Raw genomic sequence first — 25,282 nt, forward strand, 5'->3', positions numbered from 1 at the left:
GAGGGGACCGCCAGGCGGGTCAAGGGGGATTGGCGGGAGGGAGGGCTCTGTCTCGGGAGAAAGGGCGAGAGGGGGCTGTCAGATCCAGGGGTGAGGGAGACCTTGGAGGGGAAGAGGGATCGTTGGAGGGAGCGAGGGGGCTGTCGGAGAGGAAGAGGGTTTCTTGCGGGGGGGGAGAGGGTGTCTGAGCAGGCTGGTAGGGTCTCTCCACAGTGGGGGGGCTATCGTTTAAAGAATGATTCTGTCAAACTCATTGGAGTTTAGCAGAACAAGAGGCGATCTTATCGAGACAGATAAGATTCTGAGGGGGGGTAGGGGCTCGACAGGGTGGATGCTGGGAGGATGTTTACCCTCTCGTCGGGGGTGGGGGGGGAATCTAGAACGAGGAGGGAGGGGGGCACACTTTCAGAATGAGGAACCTAGCCTTGAAGACGTAGATGAGGAGAAATTTCTTCTCTCAGAGGGTTGTCATTCTGTTGCGTTCTCTCCCCACTCCCCCTGACTCCACAGGGGCAGTGAATATATTCAAGGCTTAAGTTAGACAGATTTCTGATGGACAAGGGAGTCGAGGGTTATTTGGTGGGCAGAGCCAGGAAACTGCAGTCAAGGACACAATCAGATCAGTCATGATCTTGTTGTGAACGGCAGAGCAGGTTCGAGGGGCCTAATGCCCAACTCCTGCTCCAGATTTCTTGTATTTTTACATAGAAAAATCTCCCACAATGCTCTGTAAAATCACGTTGTTCTGTTCTCTCTATGCAGATAGCTCAATACATCAGTGACACACTCTTCACAGCAGAGAGCACCTCAAAAAGGACAAGATTCATCAAGGGAATCCAACAGCCCACATTGTGTCTCAACACTCTGAAGGTAGACTGCAACAGCAGCGTCACCAGTCAGTGTACAGATATCTCCCTGAGAGAGGGTACTGAGAGACACCAGTCAGTGTACAGATATCTCCCTGAGAGAGAGGGGACTGAGAGACACCAGTCAGTGTACAGATATCTCCCTGAGAGAGAGGGCACTGAGAGACACCAGTCAGTGTACAGATATCTCACTGAGAGACAGAGGGGACTGAGAGACACCAGTCAGTGTACAGATATCTCCCTGAGAGAGAGGGGGGACTGAGAGACACCAGTCAGTGTACAGATATCTCCCTGAGAGACAGAGGGGACTGAGAGACACCAGTCAGTGTACAGATATCTCCCTGAGAGAGAGGGCACTGAGAGACACCAGTCAGTGTACAGATATCTCCCTGAGACAGAGGGGACTGAGAGACACCAGTCAGTGTACAGATATCTCCCTGAGAGAGAGGGGGGACTGAGAGACACCAGTCAGTGTACAGATATCTCCCTGAGAGACAGAGGGGACTGAGAGACACCAGTCAGTGTACAGATATCTCCCTGAGAGAGAGGGGACTGAGAGACACCAGTCAGTGTACAGATATCTCCTTGAGAGACAGAGGGGACTGAGAGACACCAGTCAGTTTACAGATATCTCCCTGAGAGAGAGAGGGACTGAGAGACACCAGTGTACAGATATCTCCCTGAGAGAGAGAGGGGACTGAGAGACACCAGTCAGTGTACAGATATCTCCCTGAGAGAGAGATGGGACTGAGAGACACCAGTCAGTGTACAGATATCTCCCTGAGAAAGAGAGGGGACTGAGAGACACCAGTCAGTGTACAGATATCTCCCTGAGAGAGAGAGGGACTGAGAGACACCAGTCAGTGTACAGATATCTCCCTGAGAGAGAGAGGGGACTGAGAGACACCAGTCAGTGTACAGATATCTCTCTGAGAGAGAGGTGACTGAGAGACACCAGTCAGTGTACAGATATCTCCCTGAGAGAGAGAGGGGACTGAGAGACACCAGTCAGTGTACAGATATCTCCCTGAGAGAGAGAGGGGACTGAGAGACACCAGTCAGTGTACAGATATCTCCCTGAGAGAGAGAGGGGACTGAGAGACACCAGTCAGTGTACAGATATCTCCCATCTTAGATTTTGTTACTCCATCGTTCAGTGATTTGGGTTTTGTTACTCTCCAGGTACTGTACTCCTGTTGTCAAGTGAGTAAAGCGACCTGTCAGCTCTTGGTGGACGAGGCCCTGAACACTTTACTGCTACTCCTTCAGTGCAAGGTATGTTATACTGGAGGCCTCTTTATGAAATACGGCCTTTTCCCCTCTGGGACCGCGTGTCACAGTGCGTTAGATACACTGTCCTTTCCCCCTCTGGGACCGGGTGTCACAGTGCGTTAGATACACTGTCCTTTCCCTCTCTGGGACCGGGTGTCACAGTGCGTTAGATACACTGTCCTTTCCCCCTCTGGGACCAGGTGTCACAGTGCGTTAGATACACTGTCCTTTCCCCCTCTGGGACCAGGTGTCACAGTGCGTTAGATACACTGTCCTTTCCCCCTCTGGGACCGGGTGTCAGTGTTTTAGATACACTGTCCTTTCCCTCTCTGGGACCAAGTGTCACAGTGCGTTAGATACACTGTCCTTTCCCTCTCTGGGACCGGGTGTCACAGTGCGTTAGATACACTGTCCTTTCTCGCTCTGGGACCGGGTGTCACAGTGCGTTAGATACACTGTCCTTTCCCCATCTGGGACCGGGTGTCACAGTGCGTTAGATACACTGTCCTTTCCCCATCTGGGACCGGGTGTCACAGTGCGTTAGGTACACTGTCCTTTCCCCCTGTGACATTTTGTCTCTCTCTTTCCTGCAGTTGTCTCCTGATGACACCATTCTGTCTCAGACCGTGGAACTGACTCTCTACCTCTTGACGATCCTGGTCATTCAGTTGGATCATGTGCCTGAGCCGTGAGTTCCTCACTCTGACTGTTAGCAGCGGTCCCTGGACAGTCGCAGTCTTCCCCGCGGAATGGATTGTGGCCTATTGTGATGCTCTGTCTGTGGCCTGGCAACTAGACGAGGCCATTCAGCTTCTTGTACCTTAACGTGGCAGGGCACCGACAGGGTATGGCGGAGGGGCAGCATGTGCAAAGGGGAGAGCGGGCATGCCCGATCGGTCACACCAGCGTGTGTCTACGTGTGTGTCCATGCGTGTCAATGTTTCCCCATGTCACTGTGTGCCTGTGTCCTTCTGTCCGTCTGTGTGTGTGTGTGTGCGCGTGTGCACTGATGTGACAGTGAGTGTCTCTCCGTGTCCGTGTGTGTGTGTCGTGTCCGCTTATGTGTGCATCCATGAATGTGTCTGGCTGCATCCGTCTGTTTCTCGATGTCCGTGCATGGCGCCACATGCCCTTGTGTGCGTGAGTGTGTATGTGTGCGTGTGTGCACCCACAGACGCGCTTAGGTCCCTGTGTGTGGTCCAGTATCCAGAGGCATTCATTGTACAAAAACTGACAGTCTTCAGGGTGAGGGACACTGAGGTGTCAGCAGCCTGTGAGATTGGAAGGTGGCTGAGTCTCTGTACCCTCTATGGACAGCCAGGGAGGAACGAGGGAGCAGATCCCCCCCCCAGAACCACCAGCTCTCACTGTATCTGTCTCTCTCTCTCTCTCCTTGTTCCAGCCTAGAGCACTCGGTGGGTTTCATTACGTCAATCTTGCTGCAGTCTCACACGCCTGCTCACACTGTAAGTCGAAACTTCACTCATGTCCTCTGTGGGAGGGATGGTGTGGGGGTGTGAGAATCGATGGGTCAAGGGTGGGAAACCCCGAGGAGCACTGGAGGCTCCTGTCAATAAGGAGCAGCCAGCCCCAGCCCCGCCAAACACTACTGTGTCAGCTTCAATCTCTCGGTGCTGAGGGAGCACCGCACTGTCAGAGGGTCAGTGCTGAGGGAGCGCCGCACTGTCAGAGGGTCAGTGCTGAGTGAGCGCCGCACTGTCGGAGGGTCAGTGCTGAGGGAGAGCCGCACTGTCACAGGGCCAGTGCTGAGGGAGCGCCGCACTGTCAGAGGGTCAGTGCTGAGGGAGAGCCGCACTGTCGGAGGGTCAGTGCTGAGGGAGCACCGCACTGTTGGAGGGTCAGTGCTGAGGGAGTGCTGCACTGTCAGAGGGTCAGTGCTGAGGGAGCGCCGCACTGTCGAAGGGTCAGTGCTGAGGGAGCGCCGCACTGTCGGAGGGTCAGTGCTGAGGGAGCGCCGCACTGTCGGAGGGTCAGTGCTGAGGGAGCACCGCGCTTTCGGAGGGTCAGTGCTGAGGGAGCGCCGCACTGTCGGAGGGTCAGTGCTGAGGGAGCGCCGCAATGTCGGTGGGTCAGTGCTGAGGGAGCGCCGCACTGTCGGAGGGTCAGTGCTGAGGGAGCGCCGCAATGTCGGTGGGTCAGTGCTGAGGGAGCGCCGCACTGTCACAGGGCCAGTGCTGAGGGAGCGCCGCACTGTCGGAGGGTGTGCGCTGAGGGAGCGCCGCACTGTCGGAGGGTCAGTGCTGAGGGAGGGTCAGTGCTGAGGGAGTGCTGCACTGTCGGAGGGTCAGTGCTGAGGGAGCGCCGCACTGTCGGAGGGTAAGTGCTGAGGGAGCGCCGCACTGTCGGAGGGTAAGTACTGAGGGAGTGCTGCACTGTGGGAGGGTCAGTACTGAGGGAGCGCCGCACTGTCATAGGGTCAGTGCTGAGGGAGTGCCGCACTGTCAGAGGGTCAGTACTGAGGGAGCGCCGCACTGTCGGAGGGTCAGTGCTGAGGGAGCGCCGCACTGTCGGAGGGCAGTGCTGAGGGAGCGCCGCACTGTCGGAGGGTAAGTACTGAGGGAGTGCTGCACTGTGGGAGGGTCAGTACTGAGGGAGCGCCGCACTGTCATAGGGTCAGTGCTGAGGGAGTGCCGCACTGTCGGAGGGTCAGTGCTGAGGGAGCACCGCACTGTCGGAGGGTCAGTGCTGAGGGAGAGCCGCACTGTGGGAGGGTCAGTGCTGAGGGAGAGCCGCACTGTGGGAGGGTCAGTGCTGAGGGAGAGCCGCACTGTGGGAGGGTCAGTGCTGAGGGAGAGCCGCACTGTGGGAGGGTCAGTGCTGAGGGAGAGCCACACTGTCGGAGGGTCAGTGCTGAGGGAGAGCCGCACTGTCGGAGGGTCAGTGCTGAGGGAGAGCCGCACTGTGGGAGGGTCAGTGCTGAGGGAGAGCCGCACTGTCGGAGGGTCAGTGCTGAGGGAGCGCCGCACTGTCGGAGGGTCAGTGCTGAGTGAGCGCCGCACTGTCGGAGGGTCAGTGCTGAGGGAGAGCCGCACTGTGGGAGGGTCAGTGCTGAGGGAGAGCCGCACTGTGGGAGGGTCAGTGCTGAGGGAGAGCCGCACTGTGGGAGGGTCAGTGCTGAGGGAGTGCCGCACTGTGGGAGGGTCAGTGCTGAGGGAGAGCCGCACTGTGGGAGGGTCAGTGCTGAGGGAGAGCCGCACTGTCGGAGGGTCAGTGCTGAGGGAGAGCCGCACTGTCGGAGGGTCAGTGCTGAGGGAGAGCCGCACTGTGGGAGGGTCAGTGCTGAGGGAGAGCCGCACTGTCGGAGGGTCAGTGCTGAGGGAGCGCCGCACTGTGGGAGGGTCAGTGCTGAGGGAGAGCCGCACTGTCGGAGGGTCAGTGCTGAGGGAGAGCCGCACTGTCGGAGGGTCAGTGCTGAGGGAGAGCCGCACTGTGGGAGGGTCAGTGCTGAGGGAGAGCCGCACTGTGGGAGGGTCAGTGCTGAGGGAGAGCCGCACTGTCGGAGGGTCAGTGCTGAGGGAGAGCCGCACTGTGGGAGGGTCAGTGCTGAGGGAGAGCCGCACTGTCGGAGGGTCAGTGCTGAGGGAGAGCCGCACTGTGGGAGGGTCAGTGCTGAGGGAGAGCCGCACTGTCGGAGGCGCTAGCTGTCAGTTGAGATGTTAATGTGAAGCACCCTCCTGCGCACAGTAGTGAATGTTGGTGGCTATGAACAGCAGGGCTGTCAGTGCTGGATGTGTGGCACGCAGAGTGATTTAACCGGGCTCTAACCTCTCTCATCCCTTATTCCCTCACTCACTCATCACGTCTTCCCCCTCATCCCTCCCGCTCCCTATCTCTCTCCATGCACGCCCCCTCTCTCTCTCTTACTCCCTGCGCCCTCCCACTCTCTCTCCCCTCGCTCCCACACTCCCCACTGTGCCCTCCTGCTTTCCCCTTCCCTCTCTCCTCCTGGGCCCGCACCTCTCATCACCTCTTTTCTGCTGCCTCTGCTACTCCCTCTCTCCATTCGCTCTCCACATACTTCCATCTGCACCCCTTTTCTCCCCTTCCCTCTACCTCTCCCCCTCCATCTCTCCTCCACTCTCTTTCTCATTTCCCGCCCACTCCCCGACACTGTTCCCTCTCTGCACAGTGTGCTGCCGCCCTCCTGATCATTCAGCTGAGCAGTCGAGGATCCCCTGTGGAGATTCGGAATGAAGATACCCTCCAGACATTCCATATGGCTCTGCTGTCCTCCGTACAGGTAGGTTCAATGGATCGCAAGGGTTCACAGAGTCCAGCACGATTTACTCTGTACCTAACCCCGTGCTGTACCTGTCCTGGGAGTGTTTGATGGGTATGGTGTAGAGGGAGATTTACTCTGTATCTAACCCCGTGCTGTACCTGTCCTGGGAGTGTTTGATGGGGACAGGTGTAGAGGGAGATTTACTCTGTACCTAACCCCGTGCTGTACCTGTCCTGGGAGTGTTTGATGGGGACAGTGTAGAGGGAGATTTACTCTGTATCTAACCCCGTGCTGTACCTGTCCTGGGAGTGTTTGATGGGGACGGTGTAGAGGGAGATTTACTCTGTATCTAACCCCGTGCTGTACCTGTCCTGGGAGTGTTTGATGCGGACAGTGCAGAGGGAGCTTTACTCTGTATCTAACCCCGTGCTGTACCTGTCCTGGGAGTGTTTGATGGGGACGGTGTAGAGGGAGATTTACTCTGTATCTAACCCCGTGCTGTACCTGTCCTGGGAGTGTTTGATGGGGACGGTGTAGAGGGAGATTTACTCTGTATCTAACCCCGTGCTGTACCTGTCCTGGGAGTGTTTGATGGGGACGGTGTAGAGGGAGCTTTACTCTGTATCTAACCCCGTGCTGTACCTGTCCTGGGAGTGTTTGATGGGGACGGTGTAGAGGGAGATTTACTCTGTATCTAACCCCGTGCTGTACCTGTCCTGGGAGTGTTTGATGGGGACGGTGTAGATGTGTTTTACTCTGTATCTAACCCCGTGCTGTACCTGTCCTGGGAGTGTTTGATGGGGACGGTATAGAGGGAGATTTACTCTGTATCTAACCCCGTGCTGTACCTGTCCTGGGAGTGTTTGATGGTGACAGTGTAGAGGGAGCTTTACTCTGTATCTAACCCCGTGCTGTACCTGTCCTGGGAGTGTTTGATAGGGACTGTGTAGAGGGAGCTTTACTCTGTATCTAACCCCGTGCTGTACCTGTCCTGGGAGTGTTTGATGGGGACGGTGTAGAGGGAGATTTACTCTGTATCTAACCCCGTGCTGTACCTGTCCTGGGAGTGTTTGATGGGGACGGTGTAGATGTGTTTTACTCTGTATCTAACCCCGTGCTGTACCTGTCCAGGGAGTGTTTGATGGGGACAGTGTAGAGGGAGATTTACTCTGTATCTAACCCCGTGCTGTACCTTCCCTGGGAGTGTTTGATGGGGACAGTGTAGAGGGAGCTTTACTCTGTATCTAACCCCGTGCTATACCTGTCCTGGGCGTGTTTGATGGGGACGGTGTAGAGGGAGATTTACTCTGTATCTAACCCCGTGCTGTACCTGTCCTGGGAGTGTTTGATGGGGACGGTGTAGATGTGTTTTACTCTGTATCTAACCCCGTGCTGTACCTGTCCTAGAAGTGTTTGATGGGGATAGTGTAGAGGGAGATTTACTCTGTATCTAACTCCGTGCTGTACCTGTCCTGGGAGTGTTTGATGGGGACGGTGTAGATGTGTTTTACTCTGTATCTAACCCCGTGCTGTACCTGTCCTAGAAGTGTTTGATGGGGATAGTGTAGAGGGAGATTTACTCTGTATCTAACTCCGTGCTGTACCTGTCCTGGGAGTGTTTGATGGGGACAGTGTAGAGGGAGCTTTACTCTGTATCTAACCCCGTGCTGTACCTGTCCTGGGAGTGTTTGATGGGGACGGTGTAGATGTGTTTTACTCTGTATCTAACCCCGTGCTGTACCTGTCCTGGGAGTGTTTGATGGGGACGGTGTAGAGGGAGATTTACTCTGTATCTAACCCCGTGCTGTACCTGTCCTGGGAGTGTTTGATGGGGACGGTGTAGATGTGTTTTACTCTGTATCTAACCCCGTGCTGTACCTGTCCTGGGAGTGTTTGATGGGGATAGTGTAGAGGGAGATTTACTCTGTATCTAACCCCGTGCTGTACCTGTCCTAGGAGTGTTTGATGGGGATAGTGTAGAGGGAGATTTACTCTGTATCTAACTCCGTGCTGTACCTGTCCTGGGAGTGTTTGATGGGGACAGTGTAGAGGGAGCTTTACTCTGTATCTAACCCCGTGCTGTACCTGTCCTGGGAGTGTTTGATGGGGACGGTGTAGATGTGTTTTACTCTGTATCTAACCCCGTGCTGTACCTGTCCTAGAAGTGTTTGATGGGGATAGTGTAGAGGGAGATTTACTCTGTATCTAACCCCGTGCTGTACCTGTCCTGGGAGTGTTTGATGGGGACGGTGTAGAGGGAGATTTACTCTGTATCTAACCCCGTGCTGTACCTGTCCTGGGAGTGTTTGATGGGGACAGTGTAGAGGGAGCTTTACTCTGTATCTAACCCCGTGCTGTACCTGTCCTAGGAGTGTTTGATGGGGACGGTGTAGATGTGTTTTACTCAGTGTTCTTTGAGGTCCTGTTGCATTTGGGTAAGCATTATTTTGCTCTCCGCAGCTCACGGTTTTGCCACCGTTAGACCTGGGAGCGTTTGATGGTTTGCTGACTCTCTTGGTGCAGCTTCTGAATGAGGTACAGGGTCTGCTTCGTTTGTCCTGTCCCTGTTTATCCAATCGTACCTGAGCTCCACTCTCACAGTGACACACACACACACACACACACACACACACAGACGCATGCTCTCTCCCTCGCAAAGACATCCCCCATCTCGTGAGCACACACCACCCCCCGCCCCCTCACGTTCCCACTCCCCCTCCCTCCCTTGCGCGCACTGGTGCTCCCTCGTTCGTATGCGCTCAGGCTGTCTCTGACACCCGCTCTCCCTCATGTGCACTCCTAGGCTCCGTCCCCAGCCGATTGCTGCGGCAGCTGTTCTCGCCCAGAGGGATGCTGAACGCACTTGAAGCCCCACACCGAAAACACTCCTGTGATCCCCCGAATTGACCGAACCTACCCGTCCCCCACCACAGCTCTGTCCCAGGAATAACTCCGCCCCCCCCCACCCCCGCTTCCTCTGTAGTTCTCGGAGTGACGATGGATCTCCTCTCTCACTCGGTCCTCTCTTGCAGGGCGAGCCAGCGGCCCTTGCAGACTTTGCTGACTCGGAGTTGTGGAACACGGCATGGCATCATCTGGCCCGGGTCCTCCGTCTCACCGGAGACAGGCCCGTCATGGAAGGGGAGACCCCACGACCCGGACAACCCAGCCCAATTCCAGACTGGAACACCATCTCTCCCTCAGGTCAGTCTTCCATGTCTTCATTCCGCATTTCAACACTCTTTGTCTCTGTCCCTGTGCCTCTCTGCCTCCCCCGCTCTCTCTCTCCTCTCTCTTTCTCTCTCTGTGCCTCTCCGTGTCCCCGCCTCTCTCTGCCTCCCTCCCCCGCCCTCTCCCCCCCCCGCACCCTCTCTCCCTGCCCCACACGCGCACACTCTCTCCCTGCACCACGCGCACACTCTCTCCCTGCACCACGCGCACACTCTCTCCCTGCACCACGCGCACACTCTCTTTCTCTCTCTCTCTCTGCCTGACCCACAGACACGCTCTCTCTCTCCCTGCCCCACGCGCAATCTTTCTCTCTCTCTGCCTGACCCACAGACATGCTCTCTCTCCCTGCCCCACCCACGCTCACTCTCTCTCCCTGCCCCACAAGCACTCTCTCCCTCTGCCCCACAGGCACACACACTCTCTCCCCCTGCCCCACGCGCACACTCTCTCTCTCCCCCTGCCCCACGCGCTCTCTCTCTCCCTACCCCACATGCGCTCTCTCTCTCCCCCTGCCCCACGCGCACACTCTCTATCTCTCTCTCCCTACCCCACATGCGCTCTCTCTCCCCCTGCCCCACACGCATACGCTCTCTCTCTCTCCCCCTGCCCCACGCGCACTCTCTCTCTCCCCCTGCCCCACGCGCACACGCTCTATCTCTCTCCCCCTGCCCCACACGCACACGCTCTCTCTCTCCCCCTGCCCCACGCGCACACGCTCTATCTCTCTGCCCCACATGCGCTCTCTCTCCCCCTGCCCCACGCGCGCACTCTCTCCCCCTGCCCCACGCGCGCACTCTCTCCCCCTGCCCCACGCGCGCACTCTCTCCCCCTGCCCCACGCGCGCACTCTCTCTCTCCCCCTGCCCCACACGCGCACTCTCTCTCCCCCGCCCCACGCGTGCACTCTCTCTCTCCATCTCTCTCTCCCTGCCCCACATGCGCTCTCTCTCTCCCCCTGCCCCACACGCGCTCTCTCTCTCCCCCTGCCCCACGCGCGCACTCTCTCCCCCTGCCCCACGCGCGCACTCTCTCTCTCCCCCTGCCCCACGCGCGCACTCTCTCTCCCCCGCCCCACGCGCGCACTCTCTCTCTCCCCCTGCCCCACACACGCGCACTCTCTCCCCCTGCCCCCACGCGCGCACTCTCTCTCTCCACCTGCCCACGCGCGCACTCTCTCTCTCTCCCCCGCCCCACGCGCGCACTCTCTCTCTCCCCCTGCCCCACACGCGCGCACTCTCTCCCCCTGCCCCACGCGCGCACTCTCTCTCTCCCCCTGCCCCACGCGCGCACTCTCTCTCCCCCTGCCCCACGCGCGCACTCTCTCTCTCCCCCTGCCCCACACGCGCGCACTCTCTCCCCCTGCCCCACGCGCGCACTCTCTCTCTCTCCCCCTGCCCCACGCGCGCACTCTCTCTCTCCCCCTGCCCCACGCGCGCACTCTCTCTCTCTCCCCCTGCCCCACGCGCGCACTCTCTCTCTCCCCCGCCCCACGCGCGCACTCTCTCTCTCCCCCTGCCCCACACGCGCACTCTCTATCTCTCTCTCCCTGCCCCACATGCGCTCTCTCTCTCTCTCTCCCCCCCTGCCCCATGCGCACACTCTCTCTCCTCCCCTCTCTCACCCCCACACCCCCGCTCTCCCCCTCTCTACCACGCTCACTCTCTTTCTCTCTCTGGCAGGTATTCTAGCATTCCTGGGATTGGCTACTCTGGTTTTCACTGCAGTCCCTTACCAATGCCTCCCACTCCTGGCCAGCCCAACCAGCGTCGTGACAACAACACTTCGCCAGCTGCTGTCTGATGGCTTCCTTGATCATCTGGCTCAAAGGTTAGTATCACAGGTACAGCACGGGGTTAGATACAGAGTAACGCTCCCTCTACACCGTCCCCATCAAACACTCCCAGGACTGGTACAGCACGGGGTTAGATACAGAGTAACGCTCCCTCTACACCGTCCCCATCAAACACTCCCAGGACAGGTACAGCACGGGGTTAGATACAGAGTAACGCTCCCTCTACACCGTCCCCATCAAACACTCCCAGGACAGGTACAGCACGGGGTTAGATACAGAGTAAATCTCCCTCTACACTGTCCACATCAAACACTCCCAGGACAGGTACAGCACGGGGTTAGATACAGATGTCTTTCCTTGACCAGTGTGTTCCTCTGTCTCATGTCCAGGTTGGAGCCCTCTGCTGAAGCCTGGGTGGATTCTGCGCACGATGTGGTCCTGAGAGTTTGTCAGCTGCTGTGCTTTCCCTTTGCAATGGATGTAGAGGAGCCAATGTTCAGTGATATACTGCTAGCTCTGCTTGAGGGAGAGTTCGTACGGCATCTTGTACAGGTAGAGTCTGGGGGCATTGACGCACACACTAACACGTGCACACTGCATCTCGTGCTCACACCCTCACACATAAACATGCTCACAGTGTGCCCCCACATACACACACACACACACACACACACATGCTCACGGTTTGCTACCCCACACACACGTAATATGCTCACACACACACACGCGGTATGCTCACACGCACACGCGGTATGCTCACACGCACACGCGGTATGCTCACACGCACACGCGGTATGCTCACACGCACACGCGGTATGCTCACACGCACACACGCGGTATGCTCACACGCACACACGCGGTATGCTCACACACACACGCGGTATGCTCACACACACACGCGGTATGCTCACACACACACACGCGGTATGCTCACACACACACGCGGTATGCTCACACACACACACACGGGGTATGCTCACACACACACGGGGTATGCTCACACACACACGCGGTATGCTCACACACACGCGGTATGCTCACACACGCGGTATGCTCACACACACGGTATGCTCACACACGCGCGGTATGCTCACACACACACACGCGCGGTATGCTCACACACACACGCGGTGTGCTCACACACACACGCGGTGTGCTCACACACACACAGTATGAAGATGCGCGCACACACAATATGCTCACACACACACACAGTATGCGCACGCACACACAGAGTATGCGCGCGCGCGCGCACACACAGTATGCCCGCACACACACACAGTATGCGTGTGCACACACAGACACACAGTATGCGTGCGCACACACAGTATGCACACACACACAGTATGCGTACACACACAGTATGCGCACAAACACACAGTATGCGCACAAACACACAGTATGCGCGGACACACATTATGCACGCGTACACACATTATGCGCGCACGCACACACACATTATGCGCGCGCGCACACACATTATGCGCGCGCGCACACACACACACACACACAGTATTCATGTGTGCTCACAGTTTGCACACCTCCTGCATGGATAGGCAGTTAGTTTGTGAATATCTCAGCTGAAATGTGTTGTTCTTCAGGTTTGATTCCACCTATAGCGTATATTGATCAGATAGATTTTTATCACATTTTAATTCTATTTTCTCCTCTTCTTCCTCCCCTCTCTCCCTCCTCCCCTCTCCCCCCTCCCTCTCCTCTCTCACCCCCCTCCCTCTCCTCTCTTCCCCCCCCCTCCCTCTCCTCTCTCCCCCCCTCCCTCTCCTCTCTCCCTCCCCCTCCTCTCTCCTCTCTCCCCCCCCTCCCTCTCCTCTCCTCGCCCCCCTCCCTCTCCTCTCTCCCTCCCCCCCTCCCTCTCTTCTCTCCCCCCTCCCTCCCCCCCTCCCTCTCCTCTCTCCCCCCCTCCCCCCTCTCCTCTCTCCCCCCCTCCCCCCTCTCCTCTCTCCCCCCCTCCCCCCTCTCCTCTCTCCCCCCCCTCTCCCCCCTCCTCCCTCTCCTCTCTCCCCCCCTCCCTCTCCTCTCTCCCTCCCCCCCTCCCTCTCCTCTCTCCCTCCCCCCCTCCCTCTCCTCTCTCCCTCCCCCCCTCCCTCTCCTCTCCCTCCCCCCCCCCCCCTCCCTCTCCTCTCCCGCCCCCCCCCTCCCTCTCCTCTCTCCCCCCCCTCCCTCTCCTCTCTCCCCCTCCCTCTCCTCTCTCCCCCCCCCTCCCTCTCCTCTCTCCCCCCCCCTCCCTCTCCTCTCTCCCTCCCCCCCTCCCTCTCCTCTCTCCCTCCCCCCCTCCCTCTCCTCTCTCCCTCCTCCCCTCCCTCTCCTCTCTCCCTCCTCCCTCCCTCTCCTCTCTCCCTCCCCCTCCCTCTCCTCTCTCCCTCCCCCCTCCCTCTCCTCTCTCCCCCCCCTCCCTCTCCTCTCTCCCTCCCCCCTCCCTCTCCTCTCTCCCCCCCCCCTCCCTCTCCTCTCTCCCCCCCCCTCCCTCTCCTCTCTCCCCCCCCTCCCTCTCCTCTCTCCTCTCCCCCCCCTCCCTCCCTCTCCCCCCCCCTCTCTCCTCTCTCCCCCCCCCCTCTCCTCTCGTCTCTCCCCCCTCCCTCCCTCTCCTCTCTCCCCCCCCCCTCCCTCTCCTCTCTCCCCCCCCCTCCCTCTCCTCTCTACCCCCCCCCTCCCTCTCCTCTCCCCCCCCCCCTCCCTCTCCTCTCTCCCTCCCCCCCTCCCTCTCCTCTCTCCCTCCCCCCAGGTGATCCTGCACCGTTTGCCGGTGCCCTCGGCCGAGATTGCCCTCAGCCTCCTGTGCCGCCTGGTGCTGAGCGGCGACGCCTTTGTGGAGCAGTTTGTGAGCAGCTGGCCCCCCTCCTCCCGGTACCTGGCCAGCCTGCTGCAGTGCGGCCAGACCGCCGCCGCCTCCGCCTGCCTGTCCGAGCTGCTGTCCCTCCTGGCCCAGGTGGGCCGCTCGCCGGCCGGCCGCGCCCTGCCGTTCCTGAGGGAGGCGCTGGCGAGCGGCGAGGAGGCGGGGGCGGAGGCGGGGGAGGGGCGGGCCCTGCTGCGGGCGCTGCAGCACCCGGACGCCGCGGTCCGGCGCAAGGCCTGCGGCCTGGCCGGCAGGCTGCTGGGCGAGGCGGGCGGCGAGGGCGGCCGGCGGCCGCTGCTGGACCAGGTGCTGGCGCGGCTGCGGGACCCGGACCCCGGGGTGAGGGAGGCCGCCAGCCTGGCCAGCGGCAACGCGGCCTACCGGGCCGGCCCCGGCCCAGGCCCCGGCCCCGGCTCCGCCCAGGCCCTGGCGGCCGCCCTGCCGGCCCTGGTGGGGCTGCTGAGCGACGCCCGCCCCCGCACCCGGCGCCACGCCGCCTGGGCCCTCCACAACCTGGCCCACGGTGGTGGTGCCGCCGCCGCGGCCGCCGGGCTGGGCCGCTCCCTGCTGAGGGCCGCAGCCCCCCAGCGCCTGCTGGAGCTGGCCTGCCGGGACGGCCGCGCCGGCGTCAAGGAGGCGGCGCTGGCCGCGCTGCGGGCTCTCGCTCGCTGGCCCCAGGTACGCGAGGTGAGTGCCCGGCGTGGGGGGGGGGGGGGGGGGGGGGGGGGGAAGGGAGGGGCAGAGAGCACGCTGGGAAGGGGGAGGGGCAGAGAGCACGCTGGTGGGAGGGAGGGGGGCAGAGAGCACGCTGGGAAGGGGGAGGGGCAGAGAGCACGCTGGGGGGGAGGGGCAGAGAGCACGCTGGGGGGGAGGGGCAGAGAGCACGCTGGGGTGAGGGGAGGGGGGCAGAGAGCACGCTGGGAAGGGGGAGGGGCAGAGAGCACGCTGGGGTGAGGGGACGGGGGCAGAGAGCACGCTGGGAAGGGGGAGGGGCAGAGAGCACGCTGGGGGGGAGGGGCAGAGAGCACACTGGGAAGGGGAGGGGGGCAGAGAGCACGCTGGGAAGGGGGAGGGGCAGAGAGCACGCTGGTGGGAGGGAGGGGGGCAGAGAGCACGCTGGGAAGGGGGAGGGGCAGAGAGCACGCTGGGAAGGGGGAGGGGCAGAGAGCACGCTGGGAAGGGGGAGGGGCAGAGAGCACGCTGGTTGGGGGGAGGGGCAAAGAGCACGCTGGGGTGAGGGGAGGGGGGCAGAGAGCACGCTGGGAAGGGGGAGGGGCAGAGAGCACGCTGGTGGGAGGGAGGGGGGCAGAGAGCACGCTGGGAAGGGGGAGGGGCAGAGAGCACGCTGGAGGGGAGGGGCAGAGAGCACGCTGGTGGGAGGGAGGGGGGCAGAGAGCACGCTGGGAAGGGGGAGGGGGGCAGAGAGCACGCTGGGAAGGGGGAGGGGCAGAGAGCACGCTGGTGGGAGGGGGGCAGAGAGCACGCTGGGGGGTGGAGGGGGGGGCAGAGAGCACGCTGGGGGGGGGGGCAGAGAGCACGCTGGGAAGGGGGAGGGGCAGAGAGCACGCTGGGGGGGGGGGCAGAGAGCACGCTGGGAAGGGGGAGGGGCAGAGAGCACGCTGGGGGGGGGGGGGGGGGGCAGAGAGCACGCTGGGGGGGGGGGGGGGGCAGAGAGCACGCTGGGGGTGGGGGGGGGCAGAGAGCACGCAGATGGGGATGGGGAAGGGTCCCCTACCTCTCAGAGGGGTTAGAGAGACCTCCCCAGATACAGGAGTGTGAGAGAGAGAGAGAGAGAGGGTTAGAGAGACCTCCCCAGATACAGGAGTGTGAGAGAGAGAGAGAGAGAGTTAGAGAGACCTCCCCAGATACAGGAGTGTGTGAGAGAGAGAGAGGGGGTTAGAGAGACCTCCCCAGATACAGGAGTGTGAGAGAGAGAGAGGGTTAGAGAGACCTCCCCAGATACAGGAGTGTGTGAGTGAGAGAGAGGGTTAGAGAGACCTCCCCAGATACAGGAGTGTGAGAGAGAGGGGGTTAGAGAGACCTCCCCAGATACAGGAGTGTGAGAGAGAGAGAGAGAGAGAGAGAGGGTTAGAGAGACCTCCCCAGATACAGGAGTGTGAGTGAGAGAGAGGGTTAGAGAGACCTCCCCAGATACAGGAGTGTGAGAGAGAGAGAGAGAGAGGGTTAGAGAGACCTCCCCAGATACAGGTGTGTGTGAGAGAGAGAGGGGGTTAGAGAGACCTCCCCAGATACAGGAGTGTGAGAGAGAGAGAGAGAGAGAGAGAGGGTTAGAGAGACCTCCCCAGATACAGGAGTGTGAGAGAGAGAGAGAGAGAGAGAGAGGGTTAGAGAGACCTCCCCAGATACAGGAGTGTGAGTGAGAGAGAGGGTTAGAGAGACCTCCCCAGATACAGGAGTGTGTGAGAGAGAGAGAGAGGGTTAGAGAGACCTCCCCAGATACAGGAGTGTGAGAGAGAGAGGGTTAGAGAGACCTCCCCAGATACAGGAGTGTGTGAGAGAGAGGGTTAGAGAGACCTCCCCAGATACAGGAGTGTGAGTGAGAGAGAGGGTTAGAGAGACCTCCCCAGATACAGGAGTGTGAGTGAGAGAGAGGGTTAGAGAGACCTCCCCAGATACAGGAGTGTGTGAGAGAGAGGGTTAGAGAGACCTCCCCAGATACAGGAGTGTGTGAGAGAGAGGGTTAGAGAGACCTCCCCAGATACAGGAGTGTGAGAGAGAGAGAGGGTTAGAGAGACCTCCCCAGATACAGGAGTTTGAGAGAGAGAGGGTTAGAGAGACCTCCCCAGATACAGGAGTGTGTGAGAGAGAGAGAGAGGGTTAGAGAGACCTCCCCAGATACAGGAGTGTGTGAGAGAGAGGGTTAGAGAGACCTCCCCAGATACAGGAGTGTGAGAGAGAGAGAGGGGGTTAGAGAGACCTCCCCAGATACAGGAGTGTGTGAGAGAGAGAGAGGGTTAGAGAGACCTCCCCAGATACAGGAGTGTGAGTGAGAGAGAGAGGGTTAGAGAGACCTCCCCAGATACAGGAGTGTGTGTGAGAGAGAGCGTTAGAGAGACCTCCCCAGATACAGGAGTGTGTGAGAGAGAGAGGGGGTTAGAGAGACCTCCCCAGATACAGGAGTGTGAGAGAGAGAGGGAGTTAGAGAGACCTCCCCAGATACAGGAGTGTGAGAGAGAGAGGGGGTTAGAGAGACCTCCCCAGATACAGGAGTGTGTGAGAGAGAGAGAGGGTTAGAGAGACCTCCCCAGATACAGGAGTGTGAGAGAGAGAGGGAGTTAGAGAGACCTCCCCAGATACAGGAGTGTGAGAGAGAGAGGGGGTTAGAGAGACCTCCCCAGATACAGGAGTGTGTGAGAGAGAGAGAGAGGGTTAGAGAGACCTCCCCAGATACAGGAGTGTGAGTGAGAGAGAGAGGGTTAGAGAGACCTCCCCAGATACAGGAGTGTGAGAGAGAGAGGGTTAGAGAGACCTCCCCAGATACAGGAGTGTGTGAGAGAGAGAGAGTTAGAGAGACCTCCCCAGATACAGGAGTGTGAGTGAGAGAGAGAGGGTTAGAGAGACCTCCCCGGATACAGGAGTGTGTGAGAGAGAGAGAGGGTTAGAGAGACCTCCCCAGATACAGGAGTGTGAGAGAGAGAGAGAGGGTTAGAGAGACCTCCCCAGATACAGGAGTGTGAGAGAGAGAGAGAGGGTTAGAGAGACCTCCCCAGATACAGGAGTGTGAGAGAGAGAGGGTTAGAGAGACCTCCCCGGATACAGGAGTGTGTGAGAGAGAGAGAGGGTTAGAGAGACCTCCCCAGATACAGGAGTGTGAGAGAGAGAGAGGGTTAGAGAGACCTCCCCAGATACAGGAGTGTGTGAGAGAGAGAGAGAGGGTTAGAGAGACCTCCCCAGATACAGGAGTGTGAGAGAGAGGGGGTTAGAGAGACCTCCCCAGATACAGGAGTGTGAGAGAGAGAGAGAGAGGGTTAGAGAGACCTCCCCAGATACAGGAGTGTGAGAGAGAGGGGGTTAGAGAGACCTCCCCAGATACAGGAGTGTGAGAGAGAGAGAGAGAGGGTTAGAGAGACCTCCCCAGATACAGGAGTGTGAGAGAGAGAGAGAGAGGGTTAGAGAGATCTCCCCAGATACAGGAGTGTGAGAGAGAGAGAGAGGGTTAGAGAGACCTCCCCAGATACAGGAGTGTGAGAGAGAGAGGGTTAGAGAGACCTCCCCAGATACAGGTGTGTGTGACAGAGAGGGTTAGAGAGACCTCCCCAGATACAGGAGTGTGAGAGAGAGTGAGGGGGTTAGAGAGACCTCCCCGGATACAGGAGTGTGTGAGAGAGAGAGAGGGTTAGAGAGACCTCCCCAGATACAGGAGTGTGTGAGAGAGAGAGAGGGTTAGAGAGACCTCCCCAGATACAGGAGTGTGAGTGAGAGAGAGGGTTAGAGAGACCTCCCCAGATACAGGAGTGTGAAAGAGAGAGAGGGTTAGAGAGACCTCCCCAGATACAGGAGTGTGTGAGAGAGAGAGAGGGTTAGAGAGACCTCCCCAGATACAGGAGTGTGTGAGAGAGAGAGAGAGGGTTAGAGAGACCTCCCCAGATACAGGAGTGTGAGAGAGAGGGGGTTAGAGAGACCTCCCCAGATACAGGAGTGTGAGAGAGAGAGAGAGAGGGTTAGAGAGACCTCCCCAGATACAGGAGTGTGAGAGAGAGGGTTAGAGAGATCTCCCCAGATACAGGAGTGTGAGAGAGAGAGGGTTAGAGAGACCTCCCCAGATACAGGAGTGTGAGAGAGAGAGAGGGTTAGAGAGACCTCCCCAGATACAGGAGTGTGTGAGAGAGAGAGAGAGGGTTAGAGAGACCTCCCCAGATACAGGAGTGTGAGAGAGAGGGGGTTAGAGAGACCTCCCCAGATACAGGAGTGTGAGAGAGACAGAGGGGGTTAGAGAGACCTCCCCAGATACAGGAGTGTGAGAGAGAGGGTTAGAGAGATCTCCCCAGATACAGGAGTGTGTGAGAGAGAGAGGGTTAGAGAGACCTCCCCAGATACAGGAGTGTGAGTGAGAGAGAGGGTTAGAGAGACCTCCCCAGATACAGGAGTGTGAGAGAGAGAGGGTTAGAGAGACCTCCCCAGATACAGGAGTGTGTGAGAGAGAGAGAGGGTTAGAGAGACCTCCCCAGATACAGGAGTGTGAGAGAGAGAGAGGGTTAGAGAGACCTCCCCAGATACAGGAGTGTGAGTGAGAGAGAGGGTTAGAGAGACCTCCCCAGATACAGGAGTGTGTGAGAGAGAGAGAGGGTTAGAGAGACCTCTCCAGATACAGGAGTGTGAGAGAGAGAGAGGGTTAGAGAGACCTCCCCAGATACAGGAGTGTGAGAGAGAGAGAGAGGAGGTTAGAGAGACCTCCCCAGATACAGGAGTGTGAGAGAGAGAGAGAGGGTTAGAGAGACCTCCCCAGATACAGGAGTGTGAGAGAGAGAGAGAGAGGGGGTTAGAGAGACCTCCCCAGATACAGGAGTGTGAGAGAGAGAGAGAGAGAGAGAGAGGGTTAGAGAGACCTCCCCAGATACAGGAGTGTGAGAGAGAGAGAGAGAGAGAGAGAGGGTTAGAGAGACCTCCCCAGATACAGGAGTGTGAGAGAGAGAGAGAGGGTTAGAGAGACCTCCCCAGATACAGGAGTGTGAGTGAGAGAGAGGGTTAGAGAGACCTCCCCAGATACAGGAGTGTGTGAGAGAGAGAGAGAGGGTTAGAGAGACCTCCCCAGATACAGGAGTGTGAGAGAGAGAGGGTTAGAGAGACCTCCCCAGATACAGGAGTGTGTGAGAGAGAGAGAGGGGGTTAGAGAGACCTCCCCAGATACAGGAGTGTGAGTGAGAGAGAGGGTTAGAGAGACCTCCCCAGATACAGGAGTGTGTGAGAGAGAGGGTTAGAGAGACCTCCCCAGATACAGGAGTGTGAGTGAGAGAGAGGGTTAGAGAGACCTCCCCAGATACAGGAGTGTGAGTGAGAGAGAGGGTTAGAGAGACCTCCCCAGATACAGGAGTGTGTGAGAGAGAGGGTTAGAGAGACCTCCCCAGATACAGGAGTGTGTGAGAGAGAGGGTTAGAGAGACCTCCCCAGATACAGGAGTGTGAGAGAGAGAGAGGGTTAGAGAGACCTCCCCAGATACAGGAGTTTGAGAGAGAGAGGGTTAGAGAGACCTCCCCAGATACAGGAGTGTGTGAGAGAGAGAGAGAGGGTTAGAGAGACCTCCCCAGATACAGGAGTGTGTGAGAGAGAGGGTTAGAGAGACCTCCCCAGATACAGGAGTGTGAGAGAGAGAGAGGGGGTTAGAGAGACCTCCCCAGATACAGGAGTGTGTGAGAGAGAGAGAGGGTTAGAGAGACCTCCCCAGATACAGGAGTGTGAGTGAGAGAGAGAGGGTTAGAGAGACCTCCCCAGATACAGGAGTGTGTGTGAGAGAGAGCGTTAGAGAGACCTCCCCAGATACAGGAGTGTGTGAGAGAGAGAGGGGGTTAGAGAGACCTCCCCAGATACAGGAGTGTGAGAGAGAGAGGGAGTTAGAGAGACCTCCCCAGATACAGGAGTGTGAGAGAGAGAGGGGGTTAGAGAGACCTCCCCAGATACAGGAGTGTGTGAGAGAGAGAGAGGGTTAGAGAGACCTCCCCAGATACAGGAGTGTGAGAGAGAGAGGGAGTTAGAGAGACCTCCCCAGATACAGGAGTGTGAGAGAGAGAGGGGGTTAGAGAGACCTCCCCAGATACAGGAGTGTGTGAGAGAGAGAGAGAGGGTTAGAGAGACCTCCCCAGATACAGGAGTGTGAGTGAGAGAGAGAGGGTTAGAGAGACCTCCCCAGATACAGGAGTGTGAGAGAGAGAGGGTTAGAGAGACCTCCCCAGATACAGGAGTGTGTGAGAGAGAGAGAGTTAGAGAGACCTCCCCAGATACAGGAGTGTGAGTGAGAGAGAGAGGGTTAGAGAGACCTCCCCGGATACAGGAGTGTGTGAGAGAGAGAGAGGGTTAGAGAGACCTCCCCAGATACAGGAGTGTGAGAGAGAGAGAGAGGGTTAGAGAGACCTCCCCAGATACAGGAGTGTGAGAGAGAGAGAGAGGGTTAGAGAGACCTCCCCAGATACAGGAGTGTGAGAGAGAGAGGGTTAGAGAGACCTCCCCGGATACAGGAGTGTGTGAGAGAGAGAGAGGGTTAGAGAGACCTCCCCAGATACAGGAGTGTGAGAGAGAGAGAGGGTTAGAGAGACCTCCCCAGATACAGGAGTGTGTGAGAGAGAGAGAGAGGGTTAGAGAGACCTCCCCAGATACAGGAGTGTGAGAGAGAGGGGGTTAGAGAGACCTCCCCAGATACAGGAGTGTGAGAGAGAGAGAGAGAGGGTTAGAGAGACCTCCCCAGATACAGGAGTGTGAGAGAGAGGGGGTTAGAGAGACCTCCCCAGATACAGGAGTGTGAGAGAGAGAGAGAGAGGGTTAGAGAGACCTCCCCAGATACAGGAGTGTGAGAGAGAGAGAGAGAGGGTTAGAGAGATCTCCCCAGATACAGGAGTGTGAGAGAGAGAGAGAGGGTTAGAGAGACCTCCCCAGATACAGGAGTGTGAGAGAGAGAGGGTTAGAGAGACCTCCCCAGATACAGGTGTGTGTGACAGAGAGGGTTAGAGAGACCTCCCCAGATACAGGAGTGTGAGAGAGAGTGAGGGGGTTAGAGAGACCTCCCCGGATACAGGAGTGTGTGAGAGAGAGAGAGGGTTAGAGAGACCTCCCCAGATACAGGAGTGTGTGAGAGAGAGAGAGGGTTAGAGAGACCTCCCCAGATACAGGAGTGTGAGTGAGAGAGAGGGTTAGAGAGACCTCCCCAGATACAGGAGTGTGAAAGAGAGAGAGGGTTAGAGAGACCTCCCCAGATACAGGAGTGTGTGAGAGAGAGAGAGGGTTAGAGAGACCTCCCCAGATACAGGAGTGTGTGAGAGAGAGAGAGAGGGTTAGAGAGACCTCCCCAGATACAGGAGTGTGAGAGAGAGGGGGTTAGAGAGACCTCCCCAGATACAGGAGTGTGAGAGAGAGAGAGAGGGGGGGGGTTAGAGAGACCTCCCCAGATACAGGAGTGTGAGACAGAGGGTTAGAGAGATCTCCCCAGATACAGGAGTGTGAGAGAGAGAGGGTTAGAGAGACCTCCCCAGATACAGGAGTGTGAGAGAGAGAGAGGGTTAGAGAGACCTCCCCAGATACAGGAGTGTGTGAGAGAGAGAGAGAGGGTTAGAGAGACCTCCCCAGATACAGGAGTGTGAGAGAGAGGGGTTTAGAGAGACCTCCCCAGATACAGGAGTGTGAGAGATAGAGGGGGTTAGAGAGACCTCCCCAGATACAGGAGTGTGAGAGAGAGAGAGGGGGTTAGAGAGATCTCCCCAGATACAGGAGTGTGTGAGAGAGAGAGGGTTAGAGAGACCTCCCCAGATACAGGAGTGTGAGTGAGAGAGAGGGTTAGAGAGACCTCCCCAGATACAGGAGTGTGAGAGAGAGAGGGTTAGAGAGACCTCCCCAGATACAGGAGTGTGTGAGAGAGAGAGAGGGTTAGAGAGACCTCCCCAGATACAGGAGTGTGAGAGAGAGAGAGGGTTAGAGAGACCTCCCCAGATACAGGAGTGTGAGTGAGAGAGAGGGTTAGAGAGACCTCCCCAGATACAGGAGTGTGTGAGAGAGAGAGAGGGGGTTAGAGAGACCTCCCCAGATACAGGAGTGTGAGAGAGAGAGAGAGGGTTAGAGAGACCTCCCCAGATACAGGAGTGTGTGAGAGAGAGAGAGGGTTAGAGAGACCTCCCCAGATACAGGAGTGTGAGAGAGAGAGAGAGGGGGTTAGAGAGACCTCCCCAGATACAGGAGTGTGAGAGAGAGAGAGTTAGAGAGACCTCCCCAGATACAGGAGTGTGTGAGAGAGAGAGTTAGAGAGACCTCCCCAGATACAGGAGTGTGAGAGAGACAGAGGGGGTTAGAGAGACCTCCCCAGATACAGGAGTGTGTGAGAGAGAGAGAGGGTTAGGGAGACCTCCCCAGATACAGGAGTGTGAGAGAGAGAGAGGGTTAGAGAGACCTCCCCAGATACAGGAGTGTGTGAGAGAGAGAGAGAGGGTTAGAGAGACCTCCCCAGATACAGGAGTGTGAGAGAGAGAGAGGGTTAGAGAGACCTCCCCAGATACAGGAGTGTGTGAGAGAGAGAGAGGGTTAGGGAGACCTCCCCAGATACAGGAGTGTGTGAGAGAGAGAGGGTTAGTGACACCTCCCCAGATACAGGTGTGTGTGAGAGAGAGAGAGGGTTAGAGAGACCTCCCCAGATACAGGAGTGTGTGAGAGAGAGAGAGGGTTAGAGAGACCTCTCCAGATACAGGAGTGTGAGAGAGAGAGAGGGTTAGAGAGACCTCCCCAGATACAGGAGTGTGAGAGAGAGAGAGAGGAGGTTAGAGAGACCTCCCCAGATACAGGAGTGTGAGAGAGAGAGAGAGGGTTAGAGAGACCTCCCCAGATACAGGAGTGTGAGAGAGAGAGAGAGAGGGGGTTAGAGAGACCTCCCCAGATACAGGAGTGTGAGAGAGAGAGAGAGGGTTAGAGAGACCTCCCCAGATACAGGAGTGTGTGAGAGAGAGAGAGGGTTAGAGAGACCTCCCCAGATACAGGAGTGTGAGAGAGAGAGGGTTAGAGAGACCTCCCCAGATACAGGAGTGTGAGAGAGAGAGAGAGAGGGTTAGAGAGACCTCCCCAGATACAGGAGTGTGAGAGAGAGGGGGTTAGAGAGACCTCCCCAGATACAGGAGTGTGAGAGAGAGGGGGTTAGAGAGACCTCCCCAGATACAGGAGTGTGAGAGAGAGAGGGTTAGAGAGACCTCCCCAGATACAGGAGTGTGAGAGAGAGGGGGTTAGAGAGACCTCCCCAGATACAGGAGTGTGAGAGAGAGAGGGGGTTAGAGAGACCTCCCCAGATACAGGAGTGTGAGAGAGAGAGGGTTAGAGAGACCTCCCCAGATACAGGAGTGTGAGAGAGAGGGGGTTAGAGAGACCTCCCCAGATACAGGAGTGTGAGAGAGAGAGGGTTAGAGAGACCTCCCCAGATACAGGAGTGTGAGAGAGAGAGAGGGTTAGAGAGACCTCCCCAGATACAGGAGTGTGAGAGAGAGAGAGGGTTAGAGAGACCGCCCCAGATACAGGAGTGTGAGAGAGAGAGAGGGTTAGAGAGATCTCCCCAGATACAGGAGTGTGTGAGAGAGAGAGAGGGGGTTAGAGAGACCTCCCCAGATACAGGAGTGTGTGAGAGAGAGGGTTAGAGAGACCTCCCCAGATACAGGAGTATGAGAGAGAGAGAGTGTTAGGTGGACATTCCCACTTTGACTGACTATGCTCTGTTTCAATGTTTCCCCTCAGGTGCTTATCTCAATGAAATCGTGCGAGAAGCTCTCCGTGGTGTGTCAGCACACAAAGCAGAGAGCAGCCTTCTCAGGATCGGCTGGCCTGGTTAGTCCCAGGAGCTCCGCCCAAAGCGTGCTTCATCACTGTAACAGGCTGCTGGAAATCCTCACCCCCACACACAGCGCGTGAGCAACAACAGATACATGGGTGGAGGCTAGGGAGCGGCAGCAGGTCAGAGAGAGAGGGAGGGAAAGGGATCAGTGAGAGAGAGCGATGGAAACGCATCAGAGAGAGAGACGCGGAGGGAGAAAGGGATTCGAGAGAGAGGGGGAAAAGGGATGAGAGAGAGGGAAAGGGATCAGAGAGAGAGAAAGGGATGAGAGAGAGAGGGGGGAAAGTGGTCAGAGAGAGCAAGGGATGAGAGAGAAGGAGGGAGAAAGGGATCTGAGAGAGAGAGGGGGAAAGGGGTCAGAGAGAGATAGGAGGAAAGGGATACCGATCAGAGTGTGGGGAAAACAGATCGGGGAGAGAGAGTTAGAGGGAATGGGATCAGAGAGAGAGAGAAAGGGGTAGGCTCTGGGTCAGAGAGAGAGAGAGAGAGGCAGACAGTGT

At 58.0% G+C, this 25,282-nt stretch overlaps 1 protein-coding gene across 1 annotated transcript in view; it reads left to right on the top strand.

Annotated features, from left to right (window-relative positions):
• The window catches only part of LOC121273057 (serine/threonine-protein kinase 36-like), a 49,552-nt gene extending 24,567 nt beyond the window's left edge, over positions 1 to 24,985 (top strand). The window contains exons 9-19 of the mRNA XM_041180009.1: positions 763 to 870; positions 2,049 to 2,141; positions 2,732 to 2,826; positions 3,541 to 3,604; positions 6,289 to 6,399; positions 8,842 to 8,916; positions 9,414 to 9,585; positions 11,291 to 11,438; positions 11,793 to 11,955; positions 14,147 to 14,944; positions 24,686 to 24,985. Coding sequence (XP_041035943.1) covers positions 763 to 870; positions 2,049 to 2,141; positions 2,732 to 2,826; positions 3,541 to 3,604; positions 6,289 to 6,399; positions 8,842 to 8,916; positions 9,414 to 9,585; positions 11,291 to 11,438; positions 11,793 to 11,955; positions 14,147 to 14,944; positions 24,686 to 24,859 — 2,001 coding nt within the window. The 3' untranslated portion in view covers positions 24,860 to 24,985. The remainder of the gene's footprint in view (positions 1 to 762; positions 871 to 2,048; positions 2,142 to 2,731; positions 2,827 to 3,540; positions 3,605 to 6,288; positions 6,400 to 8,841; positions 8,917 to 9,413; positions 9,586 to 11,290; positions 11,439 to 11,792; positions 11,956 to 14,146; positions 14,945 to 24,685) is intronic.
• The last annotated feature ends 297 nt before the right edge of the window (positions 24,986 to 25,282 follow it).

Source organism: Carcharodon carcharias, chromosome 38 (assembly GCF_017639515.1).
Source record: "Carcharodon carcharias isolate sCarCar2 chromosome 38, sCarCar2.pri, whole genome shotgun sequence".
NCBI classification, from domain to species: Eukaryota; Metazoa; Chordata; class Chondrichthyes; order Lamniformes; family Lamnidae; genus Carcharodon; species Carcharodon carcharias.